The sequence below is a fragment of the Phacochoerus africanus genome, chromosome 4, assembly GCF_016906955.1.
Source record: "Phacochoerus africanus isolate WHEZ1 chromosome 4, ROS_Pafr_v1, whole genome shotgun sequence".
NCBI classification, from domain to species: domain Eukaryota; kingdom Metazoa; phylum Chordata; class Mammalia; order Artiodactyla; family Suidae; genus Phacochoerus; species Phacochoerus africanus.
Window position 1 is genome coordinate 6,079,444 of NC_062547.1, and position 25,497 is coordinate 6,104,940.

Sequence of the window (25,497 nt, forward strand, 5' to 3'; positions counted from 1 at the left end):
TCTAATCCATTGAGGGGCTCCCTGGAGGGGTTCTTGGGGTGAGCCTAGCTGTGCTGTTTGAGGATTTAGCTCAGGGCTGCCCCCTACACAGTCCCTTTGCCCCCATCTCGTCTGTGAGCCTTTCAGGAGCAGAACTGGGGCCCATGTGTTTGCAGTAGTTTATTCATATTTTGTCACAAATGGCCGGGAAGGGGGTGCCGGACTCCTCCAGGCAACATAGAAAATAGGTCCAAGAGACAGGGGAGGCCGGGACTGGGACAGCTGGGGATGGGAGGTTGTCTGGAGAGAGAGCCTGGGGGAGGGGAGAGGGCAGACTAGGGGTGGGGCTGCCCCCCCTGCTGAGCCTGCTCATTCCCGGTGTGGGTACCCCCCCACCTGCAGGGGGAGCCTCAGGGTGAGGGGTGGAGGGGGCGGCCCAGAACTTCCAGGGTCAAGCCCTGCCCCATGGCAGGGTCTAAGTTCCCCTTGAAGCGGACAAGGCCGGAGGTCCCGCCCCTTCCAGGACTGACTGCCATGCCCACAGGCTGGCAGAGGAGCCCCTATTTAGAGCTCTGCCCAGCCCTCGTCCAAGGGGAGGGGGCTCTGAAGGCGGGAAGTCCCCGCAGCAGCAGTTTGGGGGGTGGAGAGGAGGCTGGGGGCACCAGTGCCCCCTCCCTCCCCAGGGCTGAGGCCTCTGCGGCCCAGGGGCAGGGCTGGGGGTGCACAGGCGTCCGGTCCGTTCTGGGCTCGCTCCCTGGCCGGCTTCCCCCTTAGAAACTCACCAACGTATAAACCATACTGTGGGAAGACAGGCAGTGGGCCGAGTCATAAGTAGGCCCGGGCACTGGCCACCGGCCACCGACCGTGTCACGCCCTAGGCTGCCCTCAGTCCTCAAGGGCAAAGGGCAGGAACTTGGGGCCCAACCATTCCTGAGATTGGAGGGATAGCGCCTGGAGCATCCATCCCTTCCCTGACTTCTGACTGCCGTGGGCAGGGCCTCACCTGTACAGGTAATAGAAGAAGGAGAGCAGGTAGAAGGCGAGTTTGCACCAGGACTCCTTCTGGCAGTAGTTGAGGATGTCAGCATTCATGATGGAAACCGCATCATACATGACCTCCGAGCCATCTGCAGGGCGGTGGAAGTACCTGGGGGGAAGGAGGGTCTGAGGGCCCACCCTCGAGGTTCCCACCCCCATCCTGCCCAGCTCCCCCACCGCACCCTCCCGGAGGCAGCTGCTGCCCTCACCTCCAGAGGTGGTAGAAGAGGAGGGGGATGTTGAGGCCCAGGGTCACCCACTCTGCTGCACACAGAAACATCAGACAGAAGAGGCCGTGGATGGAGTATTCTGGGACCACCAGCTGCGGAGGGAGGGAGAGAGGTCAGCGGCCAGGTGCTAGGACAGAGCCAAGCTTCAAGGGCACTTGGGAGGTGGCCCACCCACCAGGACCTCCGAGGACTAAAAGGGCCTCTAGCCTCCCACTCCTTCCCACGTGGCAGAGCTGATCGAATAGGCCCCAGAGGAGGAAAGCCAGGCTCTGGGTCACAGAGAGTGGGGCTGAGCTGGCCTGGCAACCTCCTGCCCCTAGCCCTGACACTGACCTTCCTCAGGAGGCAGCAGATGCGTTCGATGTTTTTTAAACGCTCGCGCTGTGGGAGGAGGAGAACACCGCAATGGGGGAGGGGAGGAGCAGGCCTTGGGGGCTCCCTGCCATCCTCCCGCGCCCCCCACAGCCTTGCACGTGGCCGCCAGGGGGCGCCAGAGTAGGTTCCGCAGCACTGCCGGCGCGGTCGAGAAGCAGCCGCGCCGTCCCCATGGCGACCGTCACCATGGAGGGATCTTCACCCGCGTCTCCACGGCAACGGCCCAGAGCCTAGCAACGGCTGCCCCGCCAGGAGGAACCCGAGCCCTAAGCTCGCGCCAGGTGTCTGCCGGGGGCGGGGACAGACAGAGGAAGGGGCACGGCCGTCAGTTCCCCTACCCTCTCCCCCGCCCATGCCTGTCTTCCAGTCCCCCGCCGCCCTCCACCTGGGACAGATGGAAAGACAGACGGACGGACACACCTCGGCACAGCACATGTATCACTTACTGCCCGCGCTGGGTTCCCCTGGTCGATGGGGTTCTTGAAGTCGGTCCGCAGCTCGTCAAAGGCTATGATCTGGGGAGGGGGTGCGTGCCCGTCAGGGTTGGGCCAGCAGCTTACGGCCCCCCACCTGTTCTCCCTGCATAGGGAGTCACACATGGGGATGGGACCAGATGGTGCTTGCTGCAAAGGTGCAGGAACTGAAGCCCGGGAGGGGTGGGGCCCGGCCCAAGGTCACACAATCCTTTGCAATGGAATCCCAGTGTGTCGATGACCAATTCAGGACATGGCCACTACCTCTCCATCCAAAACACCCCCAAGAGATGGTGTCCTCCCTGCTGGGCCCTGCGCTGAACACTGGGGCCCCAGAAGCCTGGGACACAACCCCTGCCTGGGAGGAACCACAGGCTCACAAGGAGAACCATGAACTACACTCCAGATGATTGGGGCTGTGGAGTACAGGAAGAACCTGGGCTGGGTGCCTGACCCAGCACAGGATGGGATGGGGAGTTCAGGCTGGACTCGCAGTAGGTGTTTCTCTGGTGAACAAATGGGGGAAGGGCAGTCTGAGCAGCAGGAACGGCAAGTACAAAGGCAGAGGGTTGAAAGAACAAGGAACATTTAGGAAGCTAGCTGCAGGTTCCATGGGGCTAGAGTGAAAGTGTGAGGCGCGTAGGAAGAAAGACAGGGATGTTGAAAAATGGGCTGGAGAGGTCGACAGCGCCAGACGTGGGTGCCTTGGGAGGCCGACCAGATGTTTGGACTTTAGCACAAAAGCAAAGGGGAGCCACTGAGGGGTATAAAGCAGCAGAGTGGGGCAGTCAGATCGATGTTTCAGGACAGACTGAGCAGGAAGTACATACTGGCTACCCAGTCCCAGCCAAGAAGACATACACGATGCTTCCTCTAGGCCAGCAGGCTTTAGGCTTCTCAGTTCATTAATGCTTTGCAACAACCTGATAACAATTACTGGGATTATCACTTTAGTTTTGCAGATGAGGAAACAGAGATAGACTTGACTTGTCCAAGGCCACATAGCTAGTTAGTGGCAAGCCAGGATTCCAGACCAGTGAGACTCCGGAGTTAATGTTTTGGCCACTTTACTATACTCAGGTCAGACCAGTTGGGGGGGACTGTTGAAGTGCTGGGGTTGGGGCTGGGGGAGAAGAGGCGTGACGACCTGAGTGGAGAGTGGCAGTGGGAATGTGCGGTGTGGGTGGATTCCAGAGCTACTGAGACGCCAAACTCCAGAGGGCTTGAATGGCAGTGAAGTGGGGCAGAAGGGTCCAAGGTGACTTTGGATGTTGAGGCTTCTGGTGGACGGCAGTGTGGTCCCTGAGATGGGGACTTTTCGGGTGTTTGAGGGGCTGGTGGGATGGACTTGAGGGAGCTGGCATGGGAGGAGGGCTGGCAGAGGAGCCGGCCCACCACCTCCAAGCACCCTGGACCAGATCCGGCTGGAAGGGAGAGAACATGGGCTTCCTGGAGGGAGCTGGGGCCATCTGGAGCAGCCCCTCCCAACTCCCCACTGACTCTGGGCAGCCGCCTGCCTGCCAGGCACAGCAACAGGGTCCAGCAGGGAGCGGAAGGGTGCCGTCTGTCTGCCCCAGAGCTGGCACCACCAGCAGGCGGCGGGTGTCGCGCCTCCCACCCCCCAGGCTGCTTGGCGCTGACTCAGCCCCCTGGAACAAACAATCCCCCACGATGACAGCAGACACGCGTCACTCACCACCAGTTGCCTAGCAACCACTGGGGCCTGGGCCCAGGTCTGCGGTGGGATCTGGGGTCCTGCCCGGGAAGGTTCTAGTTCTTATCCATTTGGATTGAGGACCGCACCTCCTCTCCCCACCTGCACACCCCTTGGCAAGCCTGGCTCTGGGCACTCTGCTGTATAAGCAACAAGCCCACTTCACCAAGGAGGAGACCTGCTGTGACTGCCCAGCTCAACAGCTGAGCGAATACAGTGCCCGATGCGTAGTAGGTGCTCAATAAAAGGGTTTTTTTTTGGAAAAAGTCTGGGCCCTTTCTCCCAGCCTGGCAGCCCCATAAGGGCTAAACCTGATTCATCCTGGTCTCCCCCAGTGCTGCCCAGGGCCTGGTTCTCAGGAGCATGGATACAGGTGTGTTGGATGGAGGACCGCCCTGACGATCCCCGAATCCCTGAGGACAGGGACCCCCAGAAAGGCTGGGGGAGGCCTCTGGATGGGGAGAGGCCCCAAATGGGGCTTCTTGAGTTCCAGGAGCCTTTCTCCCAGCTCCGGGTGCCCAGCCTGCGACCCTCAATTCCTTCCAGTCTGTAAGACGCCAGGCCTCCTGCCACCAGCCCACAGGACTGTTCAAGACCCATGCGTGATGAGCTACGAGGCTGAGCGAGATCAACATGGACCCAGGGGAGATGGAGGGAGGGAAAGAGAGGAAAAAGCCCACAGAAAGAGAGACGCAAAGCCAGGGAGAGAGAGGGCTGTAGCTGGGGGGGGGGGGATGTGTGTGTGTGTGTCTGAAGGTGCCTGTGGGGGCTCCCTCCTCACACAGGAGGGGAGCAGTCAGAGTCCACTGAACCCTGATGTGAGAGACAGGCCGCAAGGGGACAGCAGGGAGTGACGAAGGAGAGACTGGTCAAGAGCCAGGGGGACCACGGAGCAGGCAGGCAGCAGGTCCCAGGAAAAGAAAGTGAGGAAGTGGGGAGACCAGGAAAGCACCGGGTGAGGCCACAGGGAGGAAGAGGAAGGCAGGCTGGGGTATGGAGAGGGAGACAGCGGAGACCGGAGGTGTGTGCTGGATGCACAAGCAGGGGACGCTGAACCGAGCGGGTCAGCGCCGAGATGCACAGGCCATGTGGAGGGGATCCGGGTGGTGGCCCAAACCTCAGGGCGCATAGGAGAGTGGGCAGTGGAGGGGTAGGGGCAAGAGCCCCAAACAATGAGCTGGAAGCTGATGGATTATTTTGTAGGGAACAGAAGGGAGACAGGCGGGGGGGTGGAGGCACAAGAAGGACCCCAGGAGTAGGGGAGAGAGGGACCTTCTCTAAGGGGAGGCAATCAGGATAAAGGATGAGAAATGGACATTTTCAAGAACCAGGTGTGAGGCAAGGCGGGAGTGAGAGACAGACTGAAGCAAACAGGAGACAAAGGGGAAAGTGGGGGCAGGAAGGGGAGGGGAGCTGGAAAGTGGGGAGGAAACCTAGTTGGGGGGGGGGAGGCCAGACAGGGGCGGGTAGGGAAACCCAAGAAGAGCTGGTGGTAGGGGTTAGGTCTCTGGGGCTGCTTAGAGCCAATTACTGCTGGGTCAGGGGTGGGGGGGAGGGGTGGGAAGGGAAAGGGTTAATGGGCCCTGCGATCTGTGGGTCCTGTAAACAGATGCAGTTGCCATAGCAACCGGCTCCATCACTCCAGCTGGAAAAACCCACAAAGGGGGTGGGGAGAGCAGACAGACAAACTGCCCAACGGACAAACGGGGGTGACTAGATGGAAGCGGGGGGAACAGGAGGCGGAAAGGAGCAAGAATCCCAGAATTCCGCCCCACACCCCAAGGCTGCATGGGGCAGGGGAGGGGGGTCAGGGACCGACTGACATACCCACAGACAAGCGGGGGCGGTGGAGGAAGGGGGGCACCCCCGCGAGAAGGAAGCCGATGATGGGGGTGTTAATGGGGCGAACAGAAGCCGACCGACAGCGGAGAGGAGGCTCCAAGTTTCTCCGGGCCCTGAGACCATCCGCCCGGCCCCCTCCCACTCCGTGCACCCCCTGCCCCCACCCCGCCCCCAGCCCCAGCCCGGCCTTACGTGCCAGATGACAAAGAAGATAAGGGAGGCGCACAGCACCAGGGTGAGCATGTAGCAGAACGCGGCGAAGGTGAACGCCATGGCCCCCGCGCCGGGCGGCGGCCCGGGGGGCGCCAGCGCGGGGCCCGGGCGCAAGGGGACGCCCCCCCCGGCCCGCGCTCAGGGCCGGCCGGGCATGGCCCGCAGGGCTCCCGCGCGGGCTCGGGGGACGCAGGTGGTGCGGCCGGGCTCGGGGCCACGGGGCCGTGGGGCGCGCGGAGCACGGGCCGGTGGGCTCAGGGGGCGCGTTCGCTGCCGGCGGCCCGGGCCCCGATCGTTCATCCTGCGATCCCTCGCCCGCGGCTCCCTCGCTCTCCAGCCCGCGAAGCCGGCGGGGCGGAGCCGGGGGCGGGGCCGCCGTGCGAGCAGCCTCGGGCGGGCGGGGCCGGGGCTCCGCGCGCCCCTCCGCCTGCCCGGCCCGGGCGCCACCCCCGCCCCAACTTCAGGGACACGTAAGCACGGACGCACAGCCCTGGCATGCCCCCATCCCCCACCCACCCACCGTGCCACCCCACGAACCCACCACAGCCACACTCGGTCCACTCAGACGGGCACACACACATTTCTGCCGTCACACACCGGTCAGAGACAGACGGTGGCCCGAGGTCTTAGCGCGAAGCACTTGTCACAGTCCCGGGAAGAGGGGGTGGGGGTGGGGGGGAGAGACACCTGGCTTGAACCCAGAACGAAGCCAGGAGAGGGGGCTGAAGGGGACGCCAGCCAGGCACCAGGCCCCCACCCGCGCCACCCCTGGCGGCTCCTCTAGCTGGGGCCCAACTCCACATCCCGGCTGTGCCCCTGTGTGTGGGCGTCGGCAGCGCCTCTCCAGGTACTCACTGATGGCCGCCTGCCTCCCTCCCTGCTGGAACCGTGCTGGGCCCGTGGGGACGGACCACAGAAGCACAAGCAGGCAGCTCTCCTGGCTTTAGGAAATGGGTCAAGGACTTTCAACAGCAACCCTAGGACACAGAGCCCAAGCCGGGACCCCTGTGTAGCCCACCAAGACCAGGGCTCCAGTTCTCTCCCCACACCCCAGGGCGCCTCCCGCCACAGACCACACTCAGCCACCACAACTTCCTTGCAAAAACCCTCGGCTCCCCCGAGGGCCAGTGGAAATTTATTTATTTTGTCCTTTCTGTCTTTCCCCAAGTGGCTTTTCCTTGCAAAATGCCTGACATGACACCAAAGGGGAACCTGGGGTGGGGGGGCACCCCGAGGGGCAGCCCAGGGACTTAAATACAAGCTGGAGGGCAGGGCAGAGGTGGGATAGGCAAGAGACAGCACAAGGGACATGGCTTCTCAGGTAGAGATCAAAGGTTTGTATTTGTGCAGGAAGAAGCTGTGTCAGAGGGCAGGAGGCCAGGATCCTGGGTGGGAGGGAGGAAGCGGAGAGGCCCCCAACCCTGGGCTGCACCCACGTTCCCAGAGAAGTAGCGAGGGGATGAGGGTCTGCCCTATGAGCTCCAAGGGACGGAAGGGGGAGAATAAGCCAGATGTGCTGCCTCAGGGAAAGGGAGGAGGTGCTGGCAGAGTGAGGGTTAAGGCTGGTGCCCAGCCTCTGGCGCGGTGGGCCTCCCGCCTCCGCCTGCCTTGGGGACAAAGGGGCACGGTGGGCAGGCAGCACATGGGCCTGGATCTGGCAGGGCAGGGGGCGGCAGGAGCAGGCTCCCTCTGGGCTCAAAACACAGGCCCAGTGCGGCTGCCCGCCCACCTGCCCTAGATGTGCTCAGACCCCGCTGCAGCTGGACGGCTCGAGCTGAGAGTGGGGGGGGGGGGGCAGGGAGGAGAGGAAAGTGGGCTGCTGGGCCCCGGTGGCCCCATGCCCGTCCTGAGGTCCGGCCCAAGACCCTGGAATCCCAGGGTCCTGGATCTCCTGGTCCCATTCCTGGCCCCAGGTGCTGACTGCAGCCGGGGGCAGGAGAGGCCAGGGAAGCCCTCGGCTCTTGGGGAAGGGGGATGCAGAGGGACAGAAGGCAGAGGGTAAGGAGAGAAACCCACTGCAGCATACGTGGGGGGGTGGGGGGGGGGGGCGGGGGGAGACAGACAGAGGAGCCCTCATCCCAAAGGAAGGTGTGTGCTGGGGTATCTTTTAAAGTCACTAGAGGCAGCAGCAGAGTAAGCCCGCACCCCCACCCCAGCCACAGGTCCTGGGTGCCTCCCACGGAGGCCCTGACAGAACCAGGGCTCAGGGTGGCAGGCAAATGGGCCAGAGGGAGATGGGGAGCCCAGGACACCCCAAAGCCACAGATTCAAATGCCCCAGGAGAGGGAGGCACCTCTTGCCCCCTCCAGGGGCATCATCTGGAGAAGGTGCCCCTCCTGTCCCACCCCACGAGCCCCTCCTAGCAACAGCCGCCACCAGCCTGCTTCACGGGGGTGCTGTCGATCTTGAGGTTGGGCCGCTCACCCCCTGAGGCTGCCCCAGGCCCCATCCGCTTTTTGATCTCAGCAGCCATGGTCATGAACGCCTGCTCGACATTGGTAGCGTTCTTGGCACTCGTCTCCAGGAAGGGGATGCCCAGGGAATCCGCAAATTCCTGACAAGGGGAGAGGAGAGGCGGGGAGAGAGGGTGACGGGCAACAGGCCCCAGCCCCGCCCCCACCCCAGGGCGGCCTGGACCGAGCCTGCTCACCTTGGCCGTGGTGTTGTCCACCACCTTCTTGGTGGTGAGGTCGCTCTTGTTGCCCACCAGGAGTTTATTGACATTCTCGCTGGCGTAGCGGTCAATCTCCTGCAGCCACTGCTTCACGTTGGCGTAGGATTCCTGGAGGGACCAGGTCAAGCGTGCTTTTGCTCCCAACTCCCACCCCTACCCTAGGCCTGGAGAACAGGGGCTGTGAGGGGAAGGGGGCCGTCTGGGGCTCCGGAGAGAGGCAGGAGCCCTGGGCTCGGGGACCCAGAGGAGGCCCCTCCAGGCTTAGCTCTCCCTGCCCTCCTCTGCCTGAGACCCCACAAGCCAGGCCCAGCAGAGCCCCGGCCGGCTGCCAACAGCCCCAACACCTAAACAGCTTAGGTCAAGGGCCAGCCAGCCCTGCTTCCTGCAGCTGCTTGTGTCTCCGAGACACAGAAGGCCTGACCACACAGAGGGAGCAAATGGCGTCAGGGCAAACAGGCCAGACGGAAGACAGAAACGAGGGTAACAGGTTAGCAAGTCTCAGGAGTTCCCGTCGAGGCTCAGTGGTAACGAACCTGACTAGTATCCACGAGGACCCGCGTTAGATCCCTGGCCTCGCTCAGTGGGTTAGGGATCGGGCGCTGCTGTGAGCTGTGGTATAGGTCACAAACTGGGCTCAGATCTGGCGCGGCTGTGGCTGTGGTCTAGACCAGCAACTGCACCTCTGATTGACCCCTAGCCTGGAAACTTCCATATGCTGAGGGTGTGACCCTAAAAAGAAAAAAAAAAAAAAAAGAAAGAATCGCTAGGTCCCCCAAGCGGCCTTTCAGTCCCTTTAAGGTTTGACATCTTAGAGCCCAGTGGTACATGGAGGACTTTCTCAGAGGAGACCCTGGCCTATGTGGGGGACAGGCATCCTGGGAACAGGGCCTAACATCCGTCCTACTTCTGGCACCAACAGCCTCCTCACTCAGCCTGGCTCTCCCAGCAGCCTGCCCCTCCCCACCCCCGGCACGTGGACAAAGGACAGAACTTTTAGGAACACACTTGAGCTAAAGCCACTTTCCCTTCTTTGGAGCCAGAGGCCTGGTGACATCACACTGGGTTCAAACACACGCCTCCTGCCGTGTCCCAGGCTGGGCACGGGGTTCAAATGATGGAATCCTGCCTGGGCCCTGCCCTGAAGCACTCAGGGGACAGTGGAGGACCCTACTAGGATACACATAATGAATGGCCAGACAGGACACGGCAATCAGCGCTGGAGGAACAGAAGGCAGGGGCTGCTGGAGCTGCAAGTCCATCTCTGCCTGGGGAGGGGCGGATACCGCCAACCTACCCCCCACGGGGATGAGCTGGGCTTGTGGGGGTGCGGGTGGAGGGAAGGGGAAGGGTGCAAGGGGAGGAGCTGACATAGCCCTGTCGCAGAATGGGAGGGACACGAGGCAGGCCCGAGCAGAGGGTCTCAGCCTGGTTAAATCTGAGACAACCAGGAGCCAGGGGAGGTTTTCCTAGGAAGGGGCAGCAGGAGGACACCTGTGTCCTGGGAAGAAAGTCCTGGCAGGAGTGCAAAGGCCAGATCAGAGCAGCAAGAAGACGGAGGCCGACTGGGAGATGGCTGGAATACTCCGGGGAAGAGAAGCTGTGCCACGAGCCAGGGAATGAGGCAGAGGAGAGCATGGGGGTTAGAGGCGGACCATCCTGCTCTGCGGTTCACTGTATGACCCTAGATAAGTCACGTGACCTCTCCGAACCTCAGTTTCCTCACTTTTGTAAGACGGTACCTCCCGGTGGGGCTATTGTGAGCACAAGATGATGAATGCAGGCCTGTCTCATAACAAGTGCTTAATTAGTGAGAGCTGCTATTATCCTCATCACTGCTATTATTATGAAGGAATGGATCTGAGAGAGGTGATGGGAGGAACAGAGGGGCCCTGGGACTGGCAGGATGGGGGAAGGAAGGGTTTTCTGATGCGGCCGACAGGGGCTCTGTTACACAGATGAGGATGCAGAAGCTAGCTCAGCAAGGGATGGTAAGACCAGCCCAGGCCATGCTGAGTTCTGCAGAAGGCCCAGAGGCTGCTGAGGGGCAGGAAAGAGGGTACTGGGAAGCACAGAACACTGAGTTCAAAGACTGGCTTTGCCCTCCCCAACAGTGAGACCATGGGCAAGAAACGCCTCCAAGCATGTCTACAACACGGGGACCCCACTACTTAGTTCACTGAGTGATACCGTGGGGATGAGAATTAATAGACATGACGTGTCGGCAGAACGTAGGACACGGAGGAGATTCACACCAAGAGCTGTTCAGATGCAGAAACGACAGAACACAAAATAGAAGCCGAACCATAAAGTGGCCAGCACTGTGCAGGGAGAGTCAGGAGGTGGCTCGGGGCAACCAGGAAGCATGAAATATGGGGCTGGGGCGAGAGCACCAGTAGGAAGTCACAGAGAGAGAATCTAATGCAGCAGGAGATGGAACAGCTGAAGACAGTAACTGTTCCAAGGAGAGAAAAGAGAATGCAGTTAAGAGCCACAACAAGTTGATCGTGGCAAAAACCACAATGAGGTCCCGGCATGTGGCAGGTGGAGTTCCCTTGGTGACCTCTGTCTGAGTGGAGCACAGCTCACCCACAGCTTATCGTCCAGGAGGCCTGGGGAGCCAAAGAGCCCAGCTGCCCCTCAGAGCAAGGACTCCTCCCGGCCTGGGGTGATGTCCTCAGGACTTGGCGCCGTTAAGCAACAAGATTGAAAGACAACAAAGCTGGTAGAATCAGTAGGCCTGGGCTTTCTGTCTCTGCTACTTAACTGGTTGCAGGGCCCAAGCGAGTCCCAGCATTCTGACCCACTTCCTCACCTGTAAAAGGGGAATATAACCCAGACCTCTCGAGAGTGGTATGAACACCAAGGGGCTGTGACAGGATCTGTGAGCTCCAAGACATGGAAGGACTGCTTCCTGCTGTTAACACCACCACTGCTGCCAACGACACACGAGTAATGCTGCCACAGCAGACACAGGGCTCCCTGAACTCTGCTCACCCTGGGCCCAGAACACAGGGCTCCCTCACTGCCTTGGGTGAGGCCCTCTACCTGCTTCTCCAGTGTCTCCACCCAGGAGGCCAAAGGACCAGCACATCACCCAATCGGCTAACTAAACACCCACAAAACATAGGTGCCTGGAAGGCCCAGGACAATGGCAAGTTTGATCAGGAGGCAAGGCCTGGTCCTGCCAAAACCCTGCAGCAGGGCCTGGGGAGGATCTGTCTCTGCAGCTGGTTCCGTCCTTGTGAAATGAATCTGAAAACAGTCAACTTTCCAGGCAGCCTCAGGAAGCAGAGGATGGGCGCGGTAAAAAGAAGCAAAAGCCAAAGACTTGAGGCTGAGGAGGCAAAGCAGGGGATGGTGAGCCCAGGGGTACCTGGTCGGTGACGTCATATACCACGATGATGCCATGAGCCCCCCGGTAGTAGCTGGAAGTGATGGTCCGGAACCGCTCCTGGCCAGCTGTGTCCCACTACAAGACAGTCGGGGGGAGGGGCAGGTGAGCCCCGGGCTCCGGGCCCAGAGCCCCTGCCCCTCGCGAGGATGATGCCTCTGCACCAGCGACGTGGGGAGGAGCAGCACTCACGATCTGAAGTTTGATGGTTTTGCCATCCAGCTCGATGGTTCGGATCTTGAAGTCCACCCCGATGGTACTGATGTAGCTCTCTGTGTACGTGTCATCCTAGAAGATCCAGGGCCAGGGAGATGGCCTGAGCGAGCAGGTCTGAGGCCCGTTTGGAGAAAGCCCCCTCCAGTTCCCTGCCCCAGGTGAGCTCCTAACTGCTGAGCCCCAGTCCTCAGCACCCCACCTTGCCAGCCCTGTGCCCTTGTTCAGTCAGAGACATTGCTGGCAGGTCCTGCAACTTCATCCTTGGTCTCCCGGGTCTTGCATAACTCTGCTCGGCGTTGCCCCCTCTCCCTCCGGCCACCAGCCAGGACCCCAGATGGCTGGTATGGGAAGCTTCTTACTCACAGCAAACCGCAGGAGCAGACATGACTTGCCCACGCCCGAGTCACCAATCAAAAGCAGCTTAAACAGGTAGTCACTGGAGAGAAAGGATGGGAAGGGTGAAGGAAGGCAGGGAGCCCACCTGCCATCATCCTGCAGTGACAACTACACGGCCTTCTCCCACACTGCGAAGTGGGCCTCGGACTGCAGTACTAAGGCCACACGAGATCCTCCCACAAGTCCTGGGATGGGGAGGGCTGACCAATCGCCATAACTCCGCTGGCCCAAAGGGGTGAACCTGAATTCCCACTTTATAGAGAAGGAAACCGGGGCACAGAGAGAAACACGACTTACAAAGGATCACAATCAGTTAGGTGACCGAGCTGGGCATCCTGCCCTGATTCCTGATAGACTCCACTAGTTTGGGGTCCAGCCAGAGCTATTTAGGGAAACTCTCCTATGCTGCCCTGTGCCACACCTGGCTTGGCAGGGAAGGCCCCAGAAGCGGAAGCCAGGACCCAGCCTAGAACTTGGTTAGTGACTATGTCAAGAGCCTGGTATGCAGCCCTTAAGAAGCGATGGTCAACAAGTGGCAATGATAACAGTACCGAGGTCCTGCTCGTGCCCGGCCCTGTGCTAGGTACTTCACATTCATCATCTCATTTGAGCCTCACAACAGTCCAATGAAGTGAGAGTTCTTATTCCCAACTAATGAGGAAACCAGAGGCCAGAGATGAAGAGCGACTTGCCCTAAGTTACACAGTTGTTAACTTGCACACTAGAAACCAGGTTTAGACGCCAAAGTCTCTGTAAAAGCCTGCTGGTGCCCTTCTCTGTTCCCCCTTGATAATCCAGCTCAGAGCTTCTTCACCCGTCCCCAAGGAGATCCGAGGCCTGGATCCGAAGGAGAAAAAGGAAGTGGCAGAAGAGGAAGGTAACTGACACTTGGGGAAAACTGTCAATGACAGACAAGTCGAGGCAGAGATGTGGGCCACCTACCCGTAGGGGGAGTGACCAAGAAGTGAGGAGAGTTTGAGGAACAAAGAATCCCACTGGAAGGGAGGAAGCAAATGCCACATTCATCTAAACTTCCTCGGCAGTGTGACGGCGGCGCCGGGGGCCTGCGCAAAGGTGAGGGGAGGGCGGGAAGGGACCGGCCGCCGAGAGCGGCAGAGCCATTTGACCCAGGCGAGGGGCAAAGCGGGAGCTCCGCAGGGCAGGACCTGCGGGAGAACTACCAGAGGGCTAGCCCCCAGGAACCGGATTCCGGGAGGACGGGACAGCAGGGTCTGCGGCCCGGCCTAAAAGGCCCGAGCCTGGGCCGAGACCAGAACTACCCGATGACTGGCTCCAAAATGCCCGGACCATCGTCAGCACGCAGACCACTACTCTCAGGCAGCAGGCGGGAAACTGAGGCCTGGAGAGACCCGGGCTGCATGGTCACCTGACCGATAAGGCCTGGAAGTGCCAGTGCCTCAGTCTCCAAGCGGCACCCCTCGGGGTCACAGTCTCCGGACCCGAGTGCAAGAACTCGGGGTGCAAAGCCGGGGTCCGGGGGCCCCCGGGGGAGGGGCAGGACCCGGATGTGAGGGGGGGAGGTCAGCGGAAGAGGGACCCGGATGTGGGGGCGCCGCGCAGTCCTGACCCGGGCCGGACAACCCCGGTAAGCGTACAGCCCCGTACTCGGGATCGAGGCTGCGCCGCACGGCGCGGGCGGGGCTCACTCACTATTCGGGGTTCATGGCGGCGGCGGCGGCCCGCTCGGTCGCTCCCAGTCGGCTCTGCTCCGCCTCCCGTTCCAAGATGGTGGCCGCTCCGCCCCAGAGGCCCCGCCCGCGACGCGCAGGCGCAAATCTTCCCGTCTGGGGCCTCGCCGCGTTGCTTCTGGGAACTTGTAGTCTCCTTACATTGTCCAACTCACCCTCCCTGCGCAGGCGTAAACAGGGGAGCCCGAGCCTCGGAGCCCACACCCCACCATCGCCGCGCAATGCCTTCTGGAGCTTGTAGTTCGCTCTTAGAAGTACCTGGGCTTGAGGACCGCGCTCAGGCGGCTGACCACGACCCGGTGTTGGATACTCCGTTAGGTGCTGGGGTCGACACGTTTCACGTCTGTCTGACAGAGGTATTCATCCTTTCGCTCTCTGCTCCCGAAGCTGGGAGCATTAGTAAAAGTTCATTTATCCGAGGTTCTTCGTGCGTTGGCGCTCCTAACTCCCAGCAGCAACCCCAGGAAGAAGGTGCCGCCCATTTTATAGATGAAAAAAATCGAGTCCCGGTAACTCGCTCAAGGTTCAAGAGCTTAATAAAAACTAAAGCTCAGTCAAGGCCCGCGGTCTCAGGACAGAGCCAGACGTGAGCGAAACACACCCACATCCCTTCCATACACTCCCTCGCAGCCACTCCGTTTGAACCCCCAACCTAGAGACGTCAGCGAGACACACACGCTCTCACACTCACTCCCTCGCAGCCTCTCCTGAACCCCCAGCCTAGAGACGTAGAGACGCTGGGACCCCTCGGCCTCCGCTCCAAAACAAGCCCGGCTCAGAGTCAAACCGTCTTTATTTCTACAGCAACATTTGAAAATAGAGAGCGACCGCCTCACCTCCCAACCTGGGCAGCCCCTCCTGCCACAGGGGGCTATCATTGCCCCTCGCAAGAAGCTGCAGGCGTGGGAGGAGGCGTGGCAGGATGGCTCTGCGGGCGGGGCCCGGGGCCGGGCCTGGGCGGGCCGGGCGCGGGGGACGGGGCAGTGCATAAGGCCGGGCTGCAGGGCAGAGCCCGGCGCTGAGAGGACGGGCAAGGGGCGGGCTCCCGGCCCTGGGGTTAGGGGCGTTGGCGGGGCGGGACGCGCCCTTCGGAGGCAGGGAGGAACGCGAGACGGCCCAGGGAACCCTTTTGCGGAGGCACCGCCCCTGAGATGTGGAGCCTGGGAGATACCACCGCGCGGAATGGGGATGATTAAGGCCTGGGCGGTACCACTAGAGAAGGGTGGGGAGGGGAGGCCAGGTAGTACCGAGGACTGAGAGGAGTGGTGCGGCCAATAACTTATTTCTCTATATACAGAAGCAACGGCCGGGGGAGGACAGGGACGCTGAAGGGAGGCCAGGTGCTTAGTGTTCTTGGCTGCGGGTGGGCAGGGGAGACCCCGGCGAGCCCCTCCCGCGGACCCTGAACCTCGGGGGGAGGGGCCCTGCTGGAAGGAATAAATAAGGGGAAGAGTTGGAGGGGCGGGCCCAGCCTCCAGGGCTCCAGCTGAGATGACAAGGGGGGAGATTACCCTGAGATTGAACAGAAAAGACAGGGGTCCTTGGGAGAGACAGGAGGGGCAAGCAGCAGGCCCATGCGCAGGGCTGGGGTGGGGACAGTGCTGGGTGGAGGCTCTGGCGGCTGGCTGCCCCTTCAGGATTAGCCCACGAGGGAGCTTCGTCGGGAAAGGTCCATGGAGCTGGAGCTGAGGGTGCGGCTATCGGAGAGGCCTGTGCCTCCGGGCTGTGGGCAGAGGGGCAGGTGGGGGCTCAGGCTCAGGCTGCTCCAGGGTGGTGCTTCCCTGGCTCCAAGGGCCTGACTAGCCTGCGTCCCTGGGGCTCTGACACTTCCACCCACCTCCACAGTTACTGTGTTGGCACTGGGTGCTGGCAGGCAGGAGCTGGGTTTCCCTCCCTGGTCTCCCCAGCGTCCAGCCCAAAGCCAGGCCCAGGATGGAGGCAGGAGGTGCTGCTGAATGAGCAGGCGTGCTCCAGGAGAAGTTGGGCAGGTACCCAGGACATGCAGGCCTTGGGCCCTGGGGCCTGGGCCTCAGCTGCCCAGTGCAGCCACCACCCACCCATACCTGGACTGGCTCCTCCACACTCTTGTTGAGGAAGTTGAGGGAACTGGCCCGCTTCATCCTGAGGGGAAAGGATGGTCAGGTGCATGGCGGGGCTGGGGGAGGATGGAGAAGGGGTCATTTGGGGCTGGGGAGGGAGCAGATCTGCTGGGTGGTGGCGCTTGAGAGAGAAGAGTTCACCCTGGGTCCGGAGCCAGTTGGGGCTATTGAGTGGGTTCTTGAGAGGCTCACCGCATGGGTAGGGGGGCTCACCTGGGGTTTGGGGGCTCCTGGGGGCCACCACCCTGGAGCTTCTTCACCAGCATCTCGCTGCTGCGCCTCAGGGCATCTCGGAGCTTCCCAAAGGAGCCGCTGCGCCGCAAGGAGCCACTGCCGTCCTGTGGGGTGGACGGGTTCGTCTGCGCCACGCCAGCTACACAGCCTCTTGGCCCAGTCCGGCCCCTACACTCACCCCGCTCCACTCGGCTGCCGGCCCCGACTCCTCAAGGTCAGCCTCAGACCGGGCCCCAGCTCCCCCGGCCACGTCTCGGCTGCCACGGCGGTCTCCCCGCCCACCACCGCTGTCTTTCAGCAGTTCCACTACTTTAGTCTGGCTTGCGGGGTCCAGGCCCTGAGGGAGGACAGGGTGTGTCAGGCGTTGATTGGAACGCCTATAGGGCCACCAAGGTCCCTGCCCACAGCCCTCGTGCCTGTCGCCCCACCTGCTTGCGGCTGCGGCTGGCACAGTCCTCCAGTGTGTGTGCAGCTTCTAGCTTGCCCTGGCGCCGGTACAGCGCCCCCAAGCTGCGCAGGGTGGTGTTGACCGTGGGGCTGTGGACAGGAGAGCAGGACCATCTCAGACTCCACGCTTCCCGGGAACCAGGCTCCATCCTAACACCCAGCCCACACTGGGCCCCGCAGGACCATCCCGCCACCCCAGACCTGGCCCCTCCTGTGTGTTGGGCCCTGCGCTAGGGCCGCCTAGAGCCCCCTGTCTTGGGGAATCGCCTCAGGGCCCTAAGTGGGATGCTTCCACCAGACCTAAAAGCTGCAAGACCCACGAGTGAGGGAATCAGACTGTCCCAGCACAGCCGTCTTAGGCCAGGTGGCCTGTGAGCTGGGCCTTGAAAAGCGAGCTGACAGAGGAGGTGTGTGTTCTGGGGCTGAGTAGGGGTGGAGGGTGGAGCCCGGCCTCAGACCCCACCTAGGATGCCGCTTCCTGCCCTCTGCTCGCCCTCTGCTCTTGCCCAGGTCCTCACCTGTCTACTTTGCAGGCCTTGTACCAGCTACCATATTCCCCATAGGGTGTGCTGTCCCGGCGCTTATCCTGGGGGAAAGGTAAGCCGGAGGTGAGAGAAGGGCCCCCCCGACACCCCCCAGCCTCCCCCCCCACCACGGACACCCCCCCCAGCCCTGCCCCGCACAGCTACCTTGCTCTCCTCCCGCTCCTCTGCATGCATCCAGATGGGCTTGTTGTCCCCTGAGGGGAGAAAGGGGGCTGTCACCAGTCTCCCTGGTTGGGCTGGACACAGGACTAGGGTCTGGGAAGAGGTCAGGGGTCCCCAAGAAGGACCAGGGTTTGACTTCGTTGAATGAATGAGTGGACAAGAAACAGGCCCAAACCATTACTGAGCCTCCTCTGGAATCCGCAGGCCTGTGCCTCAGGGGCCTGCGACAGCCCGGGACAGTGCCTGAATGATGGGCCGGGCTGAGGGGTCCTGGAGCAGGAAGTGACTGACCATCAGGGGCTAGAAGGTGGATTCCTGGAGCGGGAGACATTTGGGCTGGGCCCTCACGGTGAGCGTGAGGTGCCCCGTGGAGAAAGGGGAAGCCAGGCTCTGGGCCAAGGGCACAGGGAGGCGAAGGGTGGGTCTCGCATGGGTACAGCTTCCTAGGGGGCTGTGGGAGTTGGGTGTGTGTGCTCCCGTGTGCCCACACGTGCCTCTGGACCAGCCAGACCCCAGGCGCGAGGCCTGCCCGGCTGCAGTGTTTGCCCTGGATGCTGACGGCTGAGGGGCCTGTGCCAGGACAGCCGTGCTCACCGTTGACAGAGCCAAACTCCTTCTCGTGGGCACGGGTGAGGATCTCCTTGTACAGGGTCTCCGCATCCTGGTACTTGCCCTGCTTCAGGTAGCAGGAGGCCTGAAGGGGCAGAGCCCGGAGGGTGAGGCGGAGGGTGAGCCTTTTCCGCGCCTCCCTCCCCGCTCCCCGTTCCTCCAGCCCCGCCACAGCCCAGGACACCACCAGGTTGTTCTTGGTCTTGGCCACGTTGGGGTCGTCAGGCCCAAGGCGCGTGGCGTAGATCTCCAGTGCCCGCCGGTAGTAGTACTCCACCTCCTCAGCTTTGCCCTGGTTCTGGCACAGCAGGGCCAGGTTGCTCAGCTGCTTGGCCACGTCTGGATGAAACTTGCCCAGAACCTGGGGCAGGGGCAGGAGCAGGAGCCAGGGGCTGGGCTCAGGGCTGGCCGAAGGGCCCCACCTGCCCAGCCACCGGCCTGCCCGGCCCGGCCTGCTCCCACCTTCTCCCGGATCTCCAGGGCTCGCTTGCACAGCGGCTCGGCCTCCTTGTACTTGCCCCGCTTGCCGTACAGGACTGCCAGGTTGTTTAGTGTCGCGGCCACCTAGGCGGTGAGAGAATGGAGGCTCTGTGACCCAGGACCCTGCTGGGAGCTGCAGAGGGCAGGGGAACCACCTCTCCCCCTACCCCCCACCCCCGCCCTCACGCACAGCTGGGTGGTCCTTGCCCAGTGTCTTTTCACGGATGGCCAGGGCATCATTGAGCAGGTGGGCAGCCTCCTTGTACTTGTTCTGGTCCCTGGGGGTGGTGGGAGCATGATGAGGGTTCTCCTCCAGCCAAAGGCCCTTCTCCTAGTGGCCTGGGATCCCTGTGGTCACTCCCCTGGATTTACTCATGAGTGAGCATGGCGAGGCATGACCAGAGCATGGGCAGGCGTGGCCAGCCCCTGCCCTCCAGCTCAGGGGTCTCTGCATGGGAAGGGCACGCAGTCCTGGGGTAAGAGCCAGACTCCCCCAGGTCCCATCCTCATGCCCTTGTGCCCCAGGGCTTTTGCTCATGCTGCTTTCTGCCAAGGAAACCTCCAACCCTCTTGTGTTCTGGGCAGGCTCGGCCTCCATCAATGACCCTCCTCAAGCCTTGGCGCCTAGAGAAGCTGTGTCCCTGGAGTCCTCACGTGCTGTTATGTCCAAGCCTTTCTCCTCCACTAGACTGAGGCTCATTCCTGTCTGTAGCCCAGGCCCTCTGCACTCAGCCCTCTCTGGGGGCAAGACCCTTCTCTCTGTCATCCAACTGCCTGGGGGAACTCGAATCCCAGTCCACAGCAGGCAGTGAGGATTTGTGACCCAGGGCGGGAGCCTTCTAGAAGAGGGCTCCCATGGGCGACTGTGGCCTGAGGCGCCCTCACCGATAGACCAGCGCCAGGATGTTCAGCATGGTGGCCACGTCAGGGTGGTCGTGGCCTGACGTCTTCTCCAGGTCCTCGAGGGCCTGCTTGCAGAGTGGCACGGCTACCTCATAGCGGCCCTGGGAGGCGTACTGGATCACCAGGTTGTGCAGGGTGCGTAGCCGGGCCGGGATTTCATAGCCCCCGTGCTGGGCGGCCGCATCTCCTCCTCCAGGGCTGGGGGCTGCAGAGCCAAGGACAGGAGGGCCGATGTACCAACTGCCCCCTGGGCTGGACTGGCACATGCCAGCCCTGCCTTGGCCTGACCTCACTCATGGCCCTGGGCAAGTCCCTAAGCATTCTCTCTCAGTCTCCCCATCTGGAGAGCAGGCCTAGTCACCCCTCAGAAAGAGCGGGTAGAGTTCCAGAGCAAGTGGCCTCGCCTCCGAGCCTCGGCCTCCTGTCTGCAGAAGGGAGGCTCCCGACACGATCGGCGAGGCCAGCCCTGCCCAGGGCTCAGCACTGCACAGGTGTCCTCCTGCAACCCCTCGAGGAGGCGCAGAGGAGAAACTACCAGTCATCACAGAGCAGACAGCAGCCGAGCGGGGCCCGCACCCAGGCTGGGCTGCTCCAAAGCTCTGCACTGTGAGGCCTGCTCCTCATAGAACTTGGGGGATGAGAGAAGCAACACACAAAACCTGCATTTTAGGCCCTAACGCTAGGATGTTACAATCAGAAATGAGGCAGGAAAGATCACTCAGCCCCTCAGACCTCACTTCCTGTGGCCCCTGGTCCCAAGGGCCAGGAGTTCGCCCAGCCTGCCTACCCCCACCCCCTAAACCAGCTGCCCCCCGCACCTGGGCTCTGCTCCTCTTCGTTGGGGAACAGGTCGTCCAGAGAGTCTTTGGGGACGTCCCCCTTCTCCTCCTGGGGAGGAAGACAGGATGAGCGTCAGGGAAGGAGGTAGCCCAGTGGCGGCGGGCTGGGTCTGCCCCCCAAACTTCCCTGCTCCCACAGCCTCCCCCGCCCCTGCCCCCTCCTGGTGGCCTTGCAGTGGCCGTGGTAGCACTCACGTTGGGGGAGGTATCCTCATCCAACTTGCGGATCTGGCTCATGAACAACAAGTGCTGCTTCTCCTCCTCGAGCTGGGCCACAGCCTGCTCGCTGCGCTGCAGCTTCTGCTGCGTCCCTGCCAGCTCCTCTCGCAGCCACTGGTTCTCTTGCACCAGGCGCCGCACCTGAGCCCGTAGCTTCTGCTTCTCTGACTCTACAGCCCCCAGGTGGCTCGACAGCGCCAAGATTACCTGTGGCAGCCAGCAGGCACGAAGGTCAGCGCCCTGGCCACCCACCAGCCTGGGCCTCCAAGGGCACGGGGACCCAGTGAAGAGCCAGAGCCAGAGGAGCTGAAGGGCTGAGGGCTCCAAAGTTCTCCTCTCATCAAGGGAGGTTTGCCCCAGGGGCCCAAATAGACCATCCATAGCCTGAGACCCGAACCCAGGAGGCTTGGGGATCCCCAACTCCTTCCTTCCATGGTCAGGAGCCCTGGGCTCCCGGGCAGGTTCTGCTACGCCTCTGCTGGGCCTCCAGCTAGCTCTCCACCTTGATGGTCCAGTTTCCACCTTGTTGGGTTGTTCCGATCATGGAGCGCCCTAGCTGGGGTGCAGCCCTTTCCCCAGGATGTCATTCTCTTCCTTTGTCTCTCCCAGGGGTTGGACGCAAGGTCCTGCAGCCATAGGACTGAACCCCTGCTCCTGGCCCAGGGCTAGTGCTTTCCCGAAGACCTCTGACAGAAGGCTGAAGGGCCACCCCGACTTCTGTCCAGGGTCCTGGGCAGCCCCTACCCTTCTGCAGCTCCCAGGGAGGGAAGGGATGTGGGTCCTAAACCCCCAGATTATCCATCCACAGCCCTCAGCCTCAGCCCCCATCCCTCTCCCCAAACTTCGTGACTCCTTTCCTGAGCTTCCAGGTTCTTCCTGCCTTGGGGCCTCACATAGGCTCTGCCCTTGCTCCATCCTTCATGGTCAGGGTCAGCCACGCAGTGAAACCTTTTCCCTCTTATGCCCTCAGTCCCAGGAAAGCAGGGCACCTCTCCCGCCCTCCACAGCATCCTGTTGTCCATCTGTGTTGGCTCCTGCACATGCTGGGAGGGCGGCCCCGTGTGTTCATCTCCGTACCTGGCAGTCAAGTGGCCGAGGAGTGAGGGATCAACCCACTGCCCTTCCCAAGGGCCAGGCAGTCTGGGACTCTGTGCTTTCTAGTTGATTGGCAAATGCCTAAGTGACAGGTGTTTTCACAACCACTAGCTTTTTTAAAAAAAAAATTCCCTAAACAGCCTGAAAGTGTGTATGGCAGATGGCATGATCCCTATTTTAAAAACAAGGAAACCAAGATGATACCACCTGGCCAGGATTCGTGGAGCCAGGCAGTGTCTCCGCCAAGATCTGAGCAGGACAAAGCTCTTTCCCCAAGAGCCCTAACTCCTTGTGCACCCCAGTGCCTCCTGGACATCTCCATCCGCCTGTCATCGTGGCAGCCCCGGCCTAAGAGGGCCACAGAAAGAACCCCTGACCCATCCAGGCTCTCTCCTCCCCTTAATCTGCTCAAGCCTCAAACCTGGGAGCCATCCTGCTCTCCTCTCTCCCCCTTAGTCCATCCCAGGCCCTGCCTGACTTACACCCAGAGCATCTAGAACTGGTCCCCTTTCTTACTGCCCTCATGGCCATCCCTTTACTCCAAGCCGCCATTTCTCTCTTTTTTTTTTTGTCTTTTGTCTTTTAGGGCTGCACCTGCAGCATATGGAGGTTCCCTGGCTAGGGGTCGAACCAGAGCTACAGCTGCCAGCTTACGCCAGAGCCACAGCAAGGCCAGATCCGAGGTGCGTCTGTGACCTACGCCACAGCTCACGGCAATGCCGGATCCTTAACCCACTGAGTGAGGCCAGGGAAGGAACCGGCAACCTTATGGTTCCTAGTCCGATTCGTTAACCACTGAGCCGCGATGAGAACTCCCAAGCCACCATTTCTCGTTTGCATTCCAGCAGCGGCTTCCTAACCACCTGTTCCCACCCTAACCTCAATGCTTCATTCCCTCTCCACGCTTCAGCCCGAGTGAGTTTTTAAAATCTAAGCCAGACTATGTCCCTTGACTGCTTAAACACTTCGTGTTTTCCTAAGAATAAAACCCAAACTAGTAAAGCGCAGATGATGGAGTCCCTGCCTTCTTCACAGGCCTCTTTGGTCCCTCTCTCCTTCCCCAGGAAGATCCAGTCAGATAGGTCTTCTTTCAGTTCTCCCACCAGAACAAGATCTTTCCTACCTCAGGACCTTTGCACATGCAACTGTTAGCTCATTTCCTGGAGGCTGGTTCACTCCTTCCCTCAGATCTACTTTTTTAATAGCAAATTCCCTCAGATCTTGATTTAAATGTCATTTCCTCAGAAATCTTGCCTGACCAATAAAGAAGACCTCCTGCTTTATCAAAAATCTTGTTCTTTTCTTTGGAGAACCTACCATAATATTGAACAAATAGATGTGTTTCTGACTCTCTCCCTACTGGACTAGGGGACGCATCTTGTCTGTCTTGTTGGACGCGTCCTTGGCACCTAACACGTTGCCTGGCACATAGTAGGCTCTTGAGAACTTATCTGCTAACAAATAAATAAAAGAATGATGGGGGATTTCCTTTTTGTCTTCCTAGGCCATTCAGTCTCTGCTACCTAGCAGAGAAGGGAGATGATCAGGCTTTCCTGGGGCCAGGCATGGTTTGGGTCTCCAAAGCCCACCCATTTCATGACTGGGATCCTACCATGGGGCTCCAGAGGACATATGCTTCTTCCCTGCTGATTCTGTTACTGCATTGCCAGGATTCCTCTGGAAGGCTCCATCCCTCCCATGACCTCCCTCATGAGCACCCCCAGACCAGCCTACCTGGGCCTCCCCCAGCCCCAGCTCGATGGCCTCCAGGGAGCGGCGAAGGAGGACACAGCGCTCCTGTGAGCCAGGCTCTGCCTCACCAGCTTCATGAGCGACCAGGGGCGCGAGAAGGGCGCGATGCTCCCCGCGCAGGGTCTCTAGCCCTTGGATGACGGCCTTGGTGCCCAGCACGATCTCATCCTGGCTCAGCTTCTCCTCCCGAGGAAGCACCATCGTGGCCATGGTCGCGCCGCCTGTGAAGGCGAGAGGGCGGGCAGGGGGTGCCGGGCCTGGGGCCACGCCGCCGTCCGCCCTGGATTAGGTAAACACCTGGGCCCCCGGACGCCTGGATCCCTGGAGTGCCCTGGTCCCCCAGGCTGCAGCCCGCACCGTGCTCGCGCTCGGCCTACAGGGGGCGCGCCCGGCTCGTCTTGGCCCGGGAGACGCAATGCGGTGCGACCTGCGAGGCTGGACCCGGATTCGGCCCAGACCACTGGCTCAGGCCGGCCTAAGCCACCAAATCTCGGGGCTTCCCCGGAGACTCCCTTAGCCAGAGCAGGGCGCGCCAGAGGAGGGTCCTTACGAGGACCGTGGGGGTTCACTCCCGTGCAGAGACCCCAGCCCCCTCCCCAACAGGCAGGCCGAGCCACAGAGACCCGCCTCCGGGGCAGGCCGACCCTGGGGAGACCCTCCCCCTAAGGAGGTGAGATGTCAGGTTCTCCATCCCCCCAGGCCGCGACCACGACAATCCCTCCCCATCATAGGGCAGCACGAAGTCCTGAAGACCCTTCCCCTGAAAAGGCCGAGCTCCCGCCCCCAGCCACCGAGGACCGCGCCCCCTCCCCGCGGGCTGGCATGGCCCTGTCACAGGCCGCGCCCACGACGACCCCTCTCCTAGGCCGACCCAGAGCCACCTCTCCCGGCCCGGCCCGATCGGCCCGCGCGGACCTGCGTCTCCCGTTCGGGCCCGCCTCCCGCTCTGGCTCCGGCTCCCTCCCGGCTTCACCCACAGCAGCAGCCGTGAGCAGGTCCCACTGCCTCCATCCCGCCGGCCTTCCCAGCAGTCCCCGCGCCGCCTTAAAGGTGAAGCCGGTACCTTGGCGGCGTCGGAGGGGGCGAAACACTTCCCAGCCGGCTGACTGCCTTAAAGGAGCACGCTGGCTGGGCCCACTCCAGGCAAGGGGGAGGGGTCAGGGGCGTGGCCATCAGAGGTGAGGCGTGGCCATTGAGGGGCGTGGACTCGCCTGGGGCATAAATTCCCTGCCGCCACTTCCCAATCTCCTGCGGCCTCGGATTCTTCCGCTGTAACCGGCTCCGAAGCTTAGGGGTGTGGACAGACTGGGAAGATGTGCACCTGAATTTACCTTGTACTGAGGCCAGAGTGGGCGGCGGGAGAAACTGAGGCCCAGGGAGAAGGCCCCGCCTCCTCAGTCCCGGGGGAGACATTTGACATTTATCGACATTTAACGAGGTAGTTGCCACCTTCTCAGCACTTACTGTGTCCCGGCGCACGTTTAATGCTAACGCAAACCGAGTAAAGCTGGTGTTGCTGTTATCCCAGTCTCGCAAATCGGACCCCAGCCTTGTTCGTCTCTAGAAAGTGGCTTTGCCCCACCCAACTCCTTCGGAGCCGTCCTCATTCCTATAGGAGATTCACGGCATCTTAGGGCTGCTTCTTGGGAGGAAGAGACGGAGGCTTCTGGCCCTAAGGGAGAAAAGAGTGGCCAGGGGCAGCCGGGCATCCTGCGGGCGAACACCACAGCAAATCCTATTGGTCGGATAATCAAGACAAAGGGATGACAGAGTTCTCTGGTGGCCTAGTGGGTTAAGGATCAGGCATTGTCACTGCTGTAGCTTGGGTCACTGCTGTGGTGAGAGTTCCATCCCTGGCCCAGG

General features: G+C 61.4%; 3 protein-coding genes across 11 annotated transcripts; all 3 read right to left on the minus strand.

Moving 5' to 3' along the window:
* Positions 1-140: 140 nt before the first annotated feature.
* Positions 141-7,175, minus strand: CNIH2 (cornichon family AMPA receptor auxiliary protein 2). 3 transcript variants are annotated; one of them, XM_047775212.1, is made up of 6 exons: positions 6,720-7,175; positions 2,069-2,137; positions 1,581-1,628; positions 1,227-1,339; positions 983-1,126; positions 141-777 (listed from the first exon to the last, which is right to left on the minus strand). In XM_047775212.1, exons 1-6 carry the CDS (start codon positions 7,173-7,175, stop codon positions 750-752), a joined length of 858 nt encoding a protein of 285 aa, XP_047631168.1. In that variant the 3' UTR covers positions 141-749. The 3 variants fall into 3 exon arrangements, with proteins under 3 accessions (XP_047631168.1, XP_047631170.1, XP_047631169.1); XM_047775214.1 differs by lacking the exon at positions 6,720-7,175 and adding an exon at positions 5,844-6,319; XM_047775213.1 differs by lacking the exon at positions 6,720-7,175 and having other exon boundaries at positions 2,069-5,788.
* RAB1B (RAB1B, member RAS oncogene family) lies at positions 6,957-14,332 on the minus strand. Of its 2 annotated transcripts, none has more exons than XM_047775217.1 (6): positions 14,213-14,332; positions 12,509-12,581; positions 12,122-12,217; positions 11,912-12,007; positions 8,515-8,646; positions 6,957-8,418 (listed from the first exon to the last, which is right to left on the minus strand). In XM_047775217.1, exons 1-6 carry the CDS (start codon positions 14,224-14,226, stop codon positions 8,224-8,226), a joined length of 606 nt encoding a protein of 201 aa, XP_047631173.1. In that variant the 5' UTR covers positions 14,227-14,332; the 3' UTR covers positions 6,957-8,223. The 2 variants fall into 2 exon arrangements, with proteins under 2 accessions (XP_047631173.1, XP_047631171.1); XM_047775215.1 differs by lacking the exon at positions 14,213-14,332 and adding an exon at positions 13,484-13,586.
* Positions 14,333-15,025: 693 nt separating this feature from the next.
* On the minus strand, positions 15,026-24,757 carry KLC2 (kinesin light chain 2). Of its 6 annotated transcripts, none has more exons than XM_047775208.1 (16): positions 24,698-24,755; positions 23,617-23,855; positions 20,764-20,994; positions 20,548-20,617; positions 19,712-19,934; positions 19,017-19,104; positions 18,809-18,910; positions 18,534-18,707; positions 18,332-18,431; positions 17,720-17,769; positions 17,549-17,616; positions 17,012-17,120; positions 16,762-16,920; positions 16,563-16,687; positions 16,314-16,371; positions 15,026-15,973 (listed from the first exon to the last, which is right to left on the minus strand). In XM_047775208.1, the coding sequence occupies exons 2-16, from the start codon at positions 23,842-23,844 to the stop codon at positions 15,890-15,892; spliced, it is 1,869 nt and encodes a 622-aa protein (XP_047631164.1). In that variant the 5' UTR covers positions 23,845-23,855; positions 24,698-24,755; the 3' UTR covers positions 15,026-15,889. The 6 variants fall into 6 exon arrangements, with proteins under 6 accessions (XP_047631164.1, XP_047631166.1, XP_047631165.1 ...); XM_047775210.1 differs by having other exon boundaries at positions 24,550-24,725; XM_047775209.1 differs by having other exon boundaries at positions 23,617-23,891; positions 24,550-24,725.
* Positions 24,758-25,497: the final 740 nt, after the last annotated feature.

Excerpts from the sequence above, each read along its gene's own strand:
- KLC2 (XM_047775206.1), bottom strand. The coding sequence starts at position 23,844 with ATGGCCACGATGGTGCTTCCTCGGGAGGAGAAGCTGAGCCAGGATGAG. Across the intron at positions 19,935-20,547 it reads CGAAGAGGAGCAGAGCCCAG|CCCCCAGCCCTGGAGGAGGA; the intron begins GTGCGGGGGGCA and ends TTGGCTCTGCAG. Across the intron at positions 18,708-18,808 it reads CCCTGGAGATCCGGGAGAAG|GTTCTGGGCAAGTTTCATCC; the intron begins GTGGGAGCAGGC and ends CCCCTGCCCCAG.
- RAB1B (XM_047775215.1), bottom strand. The coding sequence starts at position 13,563 with ATGTGGCATTTGCTTCCTCCCTTCCAGTGGGATTCTTTGTTCCTCAAA. Across the intron at positions 12,218-12,508 it reads GTCTGCTCCTGCGGTTTGCT|GATGACACGTACACAGAGAG; the intron begins GTGAGTAAGAAG and ends TGGATCTTCTAG. Across the intron at positions 12,008-12,121 it reads AAACCATCAAACTTCAGATC|TGGGACACAGCTGGCCAGGA; the intron begins GTGAGTGCTGCT and ends ACTGTCTTGTAG.
- CNIH2 (XM_047775212.1), bottom strand. The coding sequence starts at position 7,175 with ATGTCCCTTGTGCTGTCTCTTGCCTATCCCACCTCTGCCCTGCCCTCC. Across the intron at positions 2,138-6,719 it reads AGGGAGGCAGGCGGCCATCA|ATCATAGCCTTTGACGAGCT; the intron begins GTGAGTACCTGG and ends CCCCCTCCCCAG. Across the intron at positions 1,127-1,226 it reads CTCTTCTACCACCTCTGGAG|GTACTTCCACCGCCCTGCAG; the intron begins GTGAGGGCAGCA and ends CCTTCCCCCCAG.